An 11,310-nucleotide genomic window follows, 5' to 3' on the forward strand; every position below is an offset into this window, starting at 1 on the left:
AAGTGAATTTGTGAATCTAAAAATGTTGGTCTCATTATTTTAGTCAAAAATTCCCTCCTTTTTTAATCCACATTTCTTTGTAAAAAGTAAAAAAAAAAAAAAAAACTAAAAGAAATATTTTTCAAAATAGGCACTAGCAAGGATAAATTATATTAATCACTTATATAATGGAGAAATTGTAATGAAGTATATAATTTTGATGAAATTTTATTGATCTTCTCTACAATAAAAAAACTTAGTGATAAAATTACTATACCATTCTTAAACATTTTGGTACTTAAATATACAGCACTAATAAGAAAAAAATTGTGTCATTTAAATATGTGAAAAAAAATTTATTTTAAATATAATTCATAATACACTACTCTAAATTTATAATTAATCTTTCAAAATAACAAAGATTACTACTATGTTTGATTCGATTTTTAAATTTTGTATTTTTATTTTTTTAACTGAAAAAATTGATTCAAACATTAATTTTTTTTAAAATTAAAATAAATAAATAAATATATTTTTACCCAGCGTGTGTGATCCCTTGTGTATTATGAATAAATAAATAAATATATGGCGTATTTTTACAAAAAAATTTCTAATAAATAAATAATTCGCTCTTCGTTTCATTTGCTTCTCCACTCTCTCTCTCTCTCTCTCTCTCTGCAACTTCTTCGCATTTCCTTATCTTCTTCTTCATCCACAGTTTTACAGAGGAAGCTATGGAGATTTCCTCAATTCGACTACAACCCAACAAAATTCGACCTACTGACAAAGCCATACTAGTCTTTCGAGACATTCCGGATCTCATTCCTCCTCGAAATGGCTTCGCCGAACCAACCCACGACCAGCTATGGCCAAACAGGTGGTTCTCCGGCGATATTCCTGCTGGCTCCGGCGTCAGTGTTTGTGGGTTTGCCTCTGTTTCGATGGCGGAGGATAGAGGGTTCTCTCCGACGACGGCTCAGCTCTTGAAGCACCCGGTGGCAATGGTTGCATTGGTGCCCAAAGACGTGGCGCTCTTCGCCGCCGGAGCGATTGCCGGCGCCGCCGCAAAGACCGTCACGGCTCCTCTTGATCGTATCAAGCTTCTTATGCAGGTTCGATTTTGTTTTGCATTTCACTTGAACTTCGCAATTCGGTCTTCAAGCATCGTCACTTTGAATTCTAGGGTTTTTGTAATTATGATTTGTATGTTTGATTTTAAATTTTATTGTTGAATTTAAGAAATTTGAGATTAGAGTCAGTCAATGAATGTGATTGGGATTGTTGATTTGTAGTCTCAAATTTTCTGGTCTGTTTGCAGACTCATGGATTGCGAGCTGGCCAAGAAGCTGCTAAGAAAGGAATTGGGTTCATTGAGGTATGTTACCAATTCTCTGTTTTGCTTAATTGCTCCACATGTAACAGATTTCATGCACTTTTTATTTTTTATTTTTTTTTATTTTTAAATTTTAGTTTTGAGGATCGTAACATAGCTAATAATACATTTATCAATATTGAAAACTAGGTAAGGCATAACTTATAGGCAGGTTAAGATCTCATTCATTCATCTTGCTTGTATTGTAATGTTAGGCGGGCAATTTCATCGATAGGACTGTAGACTGAAAATCAGCATAAATCATTAATAGGACCACTGCCATTAGCTTTCTGGAGGAAAGTTGGTATGATATCTATCTTTTAGTCCTAAAGCCTCTTTTGGGTAAATTATACCCCTCACTATGCTTCTTAAGTTTCTATTGACTTGTAAATTTTAAAACCCGCGAAAGGTATCCTATTTTCTTTAGGATTCAATTACCTTAATAGTTTAACTACTCTCCTCATTTCAGTCCGTGATTCCTGTAATCCCTTATAAAGGAGTTTGATAAATGATTATTGAGTTTAATTGTTTTCTATTTCTACTCCAGGAGTGCATGATCATTCAGTTGGTACTACAAGTACTTTGGTCTTTTGATCTTTTATCACTGCTTAAATAGAGAGATTCCTTCCTTAGCTTTCATCTCTCTATTTTTCCTTCCCCTTCTCTCTTTGGGTGTCATTTTGCGAATTGGGACTACTCATGATAAGTTAGTTTGGATGATAATTGTCATTGTTGAATGCTTTGGGCTTGAGTCTTTTCAGATCATTGTAAGGTGGAACAATTAGATTCTTTTTTGTTTTTGATAAGTATAAATTCTATAGATGAAAATGCGGCCATATGTAGGGGCTCAAACTGTGACGTATATAGAAAGCAAAGGCAATACAATTTAGATTTTATTTTTATTACATAATGGTGAGTTGGTAACAAGAAAAACCTAAAAGATTTCTGAGGTTTATGGAAATAAACATGGATAGCCAGCTCTGTGTGCTTGAATATTGTTTCACTATGTAAACTAATAATAATAATAATCAAATCAAACAAATGATTGAATAATCTCACACACCCAGTGCTATGTTGTATTTGCCTTCAAATAGAATTTACATAGTTGGTGATATATGATATATACAATCAGGTTTGCTTCTTATCTCAACATAACAGAATTGTGAATTCTAAAATTTATCAACATTTGAATTCTAATATTTATCTAATACACTATTATTGTGCTTTCAGTAAAGAATTTAGTCCTGGTTCTTCTTAGCTTCTATAGTATCTGATAAACTGTCATTGCTTATATGTACCTGCCTTGAATTGCTGAGGTCATTTCAATATCGATTGGTATTGCACCTGCCTGTTCTAGAAGCATTCGTACCGTGTCTGATACTTTTTCATATTTAGTGATGGTGCCTACCTGGACATGAATTGCAGGCTTTGACATTGATAGGGAAGCAAGAAGGGATTAAAGGGTATTGGAAAGGCAACCTTCCACAGGTCCTTTGCATCCTTTGCTTTTCACTTTCCCATAGATAAGCTTTTTTTCTAATAGTATTTTCACATTATTTTCCCAAATTCTGTACAAGGTTTTTGTCGAGTTTCACTTACTAAACATTTCCTTTTCAATTTCAGGTGATACGAATCATACCTTATAGTGCAGTCCAGCTGTTTGCTTATGAAACCTACAAGGTAATAGCAAAACCAATTTTCAAAAAAGTCTTAGCACTCTATGAACTTTTACTGTTTGAAGCATTTGATTAGTATTTTACCTTTGAATTTCTAGAAACTTTTTAGGGGGAAGGATGGCCAGCTCTCTGTTATTGGAAGGCTTGCAGCTGGTGCTTGTGCTGGCATGACTTCAACTTTTGTGAGTAATATAGTAAATGAGTTCACTTATGAACACAACTTGCTTGATGATGATGTATTTGCTATATATATATATATATTCTATTTGTATGTCTATTAACAAATATAAAGCGTTAATCCTTGACTCATTGGTTCTTCATAGGTAACATATCCTCTAGATGTCTTGAGGTTAAGATTAGCTGTTGAGCCTGGGTACAAAACAATGTCCGAGGTAAGAGTCATAACACTGACCAACATAAATTGTATTTCTGACATGGGGCACCTTACATGTGATGGGTTTTGTCGAATTGCTTTCAGGTTGCCTTGAACATGCTAAGAGAGGAAGGAGTTGCATCATTTTACAATGGTCTTGGACCTTCTCTTATTGGAATAGCACCTTATATTGCTGTGAACTTTTGCATTTTTGATTTGTGAGCTTACTATTTCAGTAATATTTTCTCTATTGCTTCATAAGAGAGACACAAACATGTAAAACATTTTTTTTAATCTTGAAACCTGGATCTTTTGTTAAATGTTATTAGGATAAAGAAGTCTTTGCCAGAGAAGTATCAAAAGAGGACTGAAACATCACTAGTAACAGCTTTGGTGTCGGCTACTCTTTCCACGCTTATGTGCTATCCTTTGGATACAGTGAGAAGGCAAATGCAAATGAGGGGTACACCTTACAAGACAGTTTTAGATGCTATTCCAGGTAACTTGGTGCTTTTATTTATCAACACTTGTAAGCCAGTAGAGATGACCACAAATTGTATCATAATAACGCATGGTTAAATTCCATAGATGGCATATCCGAAGCACTTGTAATCACTTTAGTTGCACATTCATCTGCCTTCAGTAAAAAAAAAAAAAAAAACGTAGGAAGCCTTTACTCTCCGTGTCTAGATCAGACTTAAAAGTTGGGGGAATAACAGTTCAGCATAGAAGACTAAAATTATAAACAAATAGGCGTGGGAGCAAATTTTAGTGAAATCCATTAGTCATTATAGATGGGAAAGTTGAGTTTCTTAAACTCCTATTGAAAATTATCGAATTGCTAATTCTCTGCTTTGATCTTGTTGATGCAGGAATAGTAGAACGGGATGGTTTAGTTGGATTGTACAGGGGTTTTGTTCCCAATGCATTGAAAAATCTACCAAACAGCAGGTTCTGTTGCATCTGCTCTACTTTATGTCAAATACTTTCTTGTATTATATATGTATTGTTTAACTTTTAATTAGATAAATTTCAGCTTTTCATTTTTAGTCATTAACGAGTTAATTTTATTCAGAATGCTTTGATTTTGGCTGAGCCTTGGAAGATTTTGCATAATGACTAGGATGTTGTCGTAGAATTAGTTTTGCAGACTTGTTTTATGTTTACACTGATATTGAGTTGATTTTTGCACCATAAAAAGTTGCCTTCCTTTTCTTTTTCCTTTTTATTTTATACTTTCAATTGCTTTATTCTTAATATATAGTATTTATTTACCTACACTAGTTTTCTTTTTTTTCTTTTGCAGTATTAGGCTTACCACCTTCGATACTGTTAAACGTCTAATAGCTGCCAGTGAGAAGGAGTTTCAAAGAATTGCAGAGGAAAATCGCAAGAAAGAAAAGCAAAGCACTAGTGATTCAACAGACTAGTTTTGTGTCGCTATTATGCTGCCATTGATTTTTTCTTTTCCATTTTTTGTGATCATGTCCTGTGCAGAATATCCTCGTTTTGGGGAGGAATGATGTTCTGCCAAAAATCATTTGTACTGGGTTTGTGCTTCTTGAGTCTACCAGGAATTCATATTTCCTTGGGCTGTGGTTTTGTACAACAGGTCCTTTATACTAGCCCAGAAATTCAACAGGGTAGTTTACAATTTCACATAGTTCAATCCTATGATGTGGTTGTAATTCATGTTCATGTTGATCTTGGTCACTGAATAAATTTTTTTGTTGTCATCAGTATTCTTGAGATTTTCAACAGTGTTGATCTTGAATGGGAAGGGATCGATAGGATCTGGAGACACCTGAAGCTTTTAGAATAGGTGTTGGCTCTGTGTCTAACTAGAATTAGGAACTGCTAATTTTGAAGTAGATCGAGCCCATTTCTTGGCCATTTCACAAAGGGAAGACATCCACACAAACTATTTTTGGCCTTTGGAAATTTTTATTGTTATTTTTATTTTTTTGGTTCCTCTTTCAAAAGTCAACTTTCAAAAAAAAATTCATTATAGATTAAAAAAAGAGAAAAATTACTAGCTAGCAGTGTTATCAAAAAAATCATTACAAATTTATCATAAAATAAATAAATTTAATTATTAATGTGTATTTTTTATTATTATTATTATTTTTAAACTACACTGAAATGAAATTTTTTCAAAAAAGATATTCAAATTCAAATTCGAACACTCAAATCTTTTTATTAATATGATGGTATATTTTTAGATTGGAAAACACCCCAAATCTTAAAAATAGTGGTATTACATGCACTAATTAATATACCAATTAGTATTATAATATTATTATTGACCTCACCTATATTATAAATACTTAAAACTTCTAAAATTGTGTCACACAATCTATTAGTACATTAATTATTACACTAATTAGTTCATATAACATTATTCAAAATCAAAATATTCGAATATAACCTAAGAATTTATTAATCCTGTTGAGCCTAGATACATACATACATACATACACATGCCAGAATTGAACTCTTAAACATTGAAAATCAGCCCAAAAAGAAAAGAAAAGTGTAGGAAACGACGTGGTATGAACCATGGAAGCTCTGACCAATGACCATTCGCTTGCCAGCAGTAGCATAACAAGCATAAGCAAGTCACAGCTGAGCTCAGCATTAACAACATCACACAAAACCCTACTAGCACTAGTCATGCTCTCTCTACCCTTGTTCACTTTCCCTCCAATCACTCTCTCTCATCACCCCTCCAAACCTCTCTCTCCCACACTACTCCTCCGCCGCCGCCACCACCAACTCTGCTTCAGACCCAGTCCAGACCTGTCCTCCGCCTGCGCCACCGCACAGAGTGTTATAGTCGAGGAAGAAGAAGACGTCGGTGCCGGAGAGGAAGAGACTCTGCCGGCGGGACTCCGGAGGGATCTGATGCCGGACCACGTGGCAGTGATTATGGATGGGAACAGGAGGTGGGCCCGGATGAGAGGGCTTCCGTCCGGGTCGGGTTACGAAGCGGGTGTGAGGGCCTTGAGAGTGCTTGTCAAGCTCTGTTGCAGATGGGGTATTAGGGTTCTTACCGTCTTCGCTTTCTCTTCTGATAACTGGTTTCGCCCCAAGGTCACCTTCAACCCCGCTCTCTCTCTCTCTCTCTCTCTTCTGATGCTGGCATTTTGTGGAATTTCTTAGTGAGTGAGTGATGTGTTTGTTTTTGGGGTATTTTTGTAGGTGGAAGTTGATTTCTTGATGAATTTACTTGAAAGAGGAATGAATGATGAACTAGACAATTTTTTGAGGTAAATTCGTCTTCAAATCAAGTCATTTATACTTGATTGCTAGTTTTTAACTACAATTTCTCTATGCAAAAATACATCAATGGATTTGGTTACAATTTATGAATTTCACAATGATAAATGATTACTCTAAAAAAAACCCCTTTTAGTGTTGTTTAAAATATATTGGTGCGAAATCGTAGCAACATTTCTTATAACCGAATATTTATGATGTTTTGGTAGTACTTGTCTTCAATGTATAAATAAATTAATAAATAATCGAACCGCAAAAATGCTTTTCATGGTTTGCACCAAGGGATTGATTATTCAGTAGCTTTTTAAATTTAGTTGTGTCGTCACAACCGAATGATTATAGTGCGAAGTAGGCAATTGAACTCCGAGTTAACAAAAGCATACATTGCCATAACCAAATATATATATACATATATATATATATATATTTGTTGTTTCTTTACTATGTTCATACTTCATACAGAATTGTGTTGAATCTGAATCATTTGGAGTGGAGTGGAATTATGGTATTGATGAATTGTCCTTCTATTTATCGATTTTTTGCTTTTTAATGTCACAGCATAGGTTGTCAAGTACTGTATGTAGACGACAAAACCCAACAATAGTAGAGGTCCCTTGAAAAAAGCAAAAAATCGTCAGGCCATAGATGATTTTGACCATCTTTTCAGGTCATTAAGATTTGGCTAGGAAGCGCGACACGACATGATACGGGTACAGATGCGGATAGATGACACGATGATTTTAAAAAAGTGAAAACATGAACACGGTAGGATACGATAATAAAATATATTTTCATATATTTTTATTTTCTATTTAGATTAATATTACATTTACAAACAATCAATATTAATAAAAATTAACTCTAATTCTATTTTTTTTATTTTAAAAAACACTTTTAATTACAGTTTATACATATATATATATATATATATTTTACAGATGATCTATTAAGTATTTAAATTTAAAAAAATAATAACAAACATTTAGTATTCATCAAAAGTATTAATTAATATGGAGAAAAAGATAACTTGTCATGTCTTTAGTGTGCCCCTGAAGTGTCACCTGAAAATAAATAAATTAAATAAGAGGACAAGACATATGGTGCGTGTCATATGTGTCCCCGAAGTGTCCGTGTGTCCGACATGAATACGACATTTTCTTTGAAGTGTCGGTGTTTCATAGAGATTCGGGAACAACTTCTTTCCAGTTTGGAAACGGATTGGACGGTGTGGTTGAGCCTTGGTGGGTTTAGGAGAGAGCTGTTCTCTTAAGATATCATCCAAAACATGTGTAGAAGAACATGGTCCAAAATCAGTTGATCTATTTGTCTATATATTGTTTTTTTGTTTTCGGGTTTCTCAGGAGGCTGCGATTTCCATGTTAGTCCTGATTTCAACTTGACAATTTTCTGTTGATAGGGTTCATATTTAAGTCTGAAATATCAAATTGAAAATTTTCCTCCATGATCTTATTTTACTTCTTTCCGATGTATAGAAAAGATTATATTTTACTGTTTTCAGTACTACATTTTAACTATTATCGTTTTTATTGTTATCACTTGTTCTTACTTGCGTGCACCATTAAGTTGTTAATGGCCTGTACTGAAGAATATGTAAGAGATACCTGAAATTGCGCTTAATTTGATGGTTTCCAACAGGGAAAATATTCGAATTTCGAGTATTGGGGATTCTTCCAAGCTCCCAGATCCCATACAGGGACTAATAACCGATGCTGAGGAGAGGACAAAGCATAATTCAGGACTCCAATTGATCGTAGCAGTTAGCTATAGTGGGAAATATGACATTGTGCAAGCATGCCAAAGCATTTCTCTGAAAGTAAAAGACAGTCTTATTGAACCCGAAGACATCAATGAGTTCTTAATAGAGCAAGAACTGCAAACAAAATGTACAGAAATCCCAGATCCTGATCTACTTATACGGACAAGCGGTGAGCTTAGAGTAAGTAACTTCTTTCTGTGGCAGTTGGCTTATACTGAACTATACTTCACCCAATCACATTGGCCTGATTTTGGAGAAATTGAGTTTGTTGAGGCTTTACAATCCTTTCAGCAAAGACACAGACGATATGGTAAGAGAGATTCTTAGATAACAAATTTACAATACCATACTAAGATTGTTCTAAATGGAGAAGACAAAGATTGACCAAGATTGTGGATGCATCTGGAATCAAATTGAAGCAAGCATAAGCTTGACTGGTCACCGGAGTTGACTGGTTTGATACATAACAGTACGGTGTTCAAATGGGATGTCGTTGCTAACCGAGACAGATCTAGGATTCGAGTTTTGGGGACAAAAACACATGCAATTTTTCATCGAAAAAAAATTATCATAAAATATTAAATTTTGATTTATACTAGCACAAAACATGAATGATAGTACTATTATTAATCGGACATTCTTTGTCTACATAATTGAGAACAAAATTATAATTAGATTTTTTTTTGTTTTTGTTTTGTTTGTATTAACTTAACAAAAATACTAATTATTATTACATCTTTGTCCGCTGAAGTTAACTATGGACTATTTTGGAAACTTGGCTAAAAGTCACTGTTTTTGGTTAGTAGTAAAAGTCAAAAGTTGGTTTTTTTGGCTTTTTTTTTCATTTGGCAAGTTGGTTTTTAGCCAACGGTGCAATTACAATTTTACCCCTCATGGGTCACAATGTGTTACATAGGTTCAGTTGTAAATATTTTAAATAAATGGGGGTAGTTTAGTCATTTTATTATGATTTGACATCATAAACAAATATTAATCAAAAAAGTCAAAAGTCACTTTTTACCAACTTTCCAAATCATTTGTCTAAAAAAGCCAAAAGCTTGGTTAAAAGTCAAAAAGTCAAAATAACGTATTGCACTTTTTCAAAATAAAAACACAATTCTCAAAAAATACATATACGAACCATATTATGAAAATTAATTTTGAGTTTTGTATAAAACAATTGAATATATTACATTAATCTAAACTTCAAGAAAACTAATTTGTAAAATTATATTTCATATTTATTATATAATTTTTAGAAATTAATAGTAGACTTGGGACCAATCGGGGTTGTGAAAATTTCTGTTCAAGTTTTGTTCAAATTTAAGTAGGATCGACAAATTTTTAGACTAAATTTGAAATTATATTGCCCAAGACTTACAATTTTTTAGACTAAATTCGAGTTGTTCGGGTTGAGCTCACTCAAAATATTCCTATTTAATGTAAATTTGGATTTGCCATCTTTGTTTAACCCATGCTTAAGTTGGTGTGCTAGTTTTGCAAGAAAATGGTTGCGTCTCACCCTACAAATGATGCTCTATGCTTTCATTTTTGTCTTTAATTTTTAATTGGTTGGCTTGTCGTTTTCATCGTTACCAATCTATTAAAATGTTGTTTGATTATTGAATCTTACTTTATTTTATTTTATTACTAATGAATTATGAAATTAACCTTTTCCTTGGCTTAAAGTTTAAGCTCTTTGCCTAATTAGTAAAGTGGATTCAAATTATTCACTAGTTTAAGATCATCACGTTATATTTAGTCTCATCAATCATGATCAGGCTTAATTAGTAAAGTGAATTTGAATTATTCATTAGTTCATGACCATCATGTCCAAAGTAAAACCGAAATTTAATTTTTACACATTCACTAAGAGGTAGTCTTGATCAAGTAAAACCTCAAGATTTAATTTAATTAATTAAAATTAATTAAAATTAACGTAGTGATTCAGTATTACTAAAAAATAATCCTCACTTCTCTATGTATTTCTTATTCCCCTGTTGTTATGTAGATTTGTGTACATCTATAGTACCATGATTAATTTTTTCATAGTCAAAATTTTGTATAAAATTGTCTCACTTTTGAAAATGATTACAAATGTATAACCTCACCTAACATTAAGCACTTAAAATGACTTGTGTCCAATGAGATATATATATATATATATAATAATAACTAAATTAGAAAAAAGTACTTATATTAAAAGAACCTTTTTTGGGTAAACATTAAAAGAACAAGCATGGTGTTATTACTGAAAAGAAAATAAATAAAATTGAAGCCACTTGGTGTAGAATTTCCAATAAGCTATTTCTTTTTTGTCTTTTTAGTCTTTCACCCAACAACACAAACATATTTGATGATGAAGTTGACAACATATTTTAACATTAAAAATCAATAAATAATTGAAGTTGTTAGTTAATTTATGTTATGTTTGGGTCTAGAATTTGATGAGAGAAAGAAAAATGAAAATACTTGTATTTGATTATTTTTCTACGATTAATTAAATTTTAAAAAGAATTTGTTCTGATAAATATCTATTTATGTTTTTGATTTTCAACCCAACAAACAAAATGTAAGAAATTTGTCTTTTCCATTTGATTTTATTTTTCTTCGACAAATTCAAATTTATATGGAATCAAAGTCTAGCCATCATTTCAAGGTAGGGAGTACAAGTTAGAAATTAATAAGTTAATGGTAAAAGGTTTTAAAATATTTATTTTTCAGTAGTTCCGATATTGTAACTTTAGTACAAAATAAAATAAAATAAAATAAAATAAAATATAATATTTTTTTACTCATTTTAAAATTCTTTTCACTAATTTTAAAATATATTTTGTATAAATTTTAATATTAA

At 32.4% G+C, this 11,310-nt stretch overlaps 2 protein-coding genes across 2 annotated transcripts; both read left to right on the plus strand.

The window, feature by feature from the left end:
* The first annotated feature begins 589 nt into the window (after nucleotides 1–589).
* On the plus strand, nucleotides 590–5,142 carry LOC114283827 (putative envelope ADP,ATP carrier protein, chloroplastic). Its single transcript, XM_082919057.1, has 10 exons — nucleotides 590–1,091; nucleotides 1,298–1,354; nucleotides 2,777–2,839; nucleotides 2,975–3,031; nucleotides 3,126–3,209; nucleotides 3,351–3,419; nucleotides 3,506–3,618; nucleotides 3,730–3,899; nucleotides 4,273–4,351; nucleotides 4,707–5,142. Exons 1-10 carry the CDS (start codon nucleotides 714–716, stop codon nucleotides 4,828–4,830), a joined length of 1,194 nt encoding a protein of 397 aa, XP_082775183.1. The 5' UTR covers nucleotides 590–713; the 3' UTR covers nucleotides 4,831–5,142.
* Nucleotides 5,141–9,130, plus strand: LOC114283826 (cis-prenyltransferase 4, chloroplastic). The gene is made up of 3 exons (XM_028226697.2): nucleotides 5,141–6,493; nucleotides 6,602–6,669; nucleotides 8,336–9,130. Exons 1-3 carry the CDS (start codon nucleotides 5,960–5,962, stop codon nucleotides 8,781–8,783), a joined length of 1,050 nt encoding a protein of 349 aa, XP_028082498.1. The 5' UTR covers nucleotides 5,141–5,959; the 3' UTR covers nucleotides 8,784–9,130.
* Nucleotides 9,131–11,310: the final 2,180 nt, after the last annotated feature.

Source organism: Camellia sinensis, chromosome 3, assembly GCF_055761805.1.
Source record: "Camellia sinensis isolate YWXY chromosome 3, ASM5576180v1, whole genome shotgun sequence".
Classification (NCBI taxonomy): Eukaryota; Viridiplantae; Streptophyta; class Magnoliopsida; order Ericales; family Theaceae; genus Camellia; species Camellia sinensis.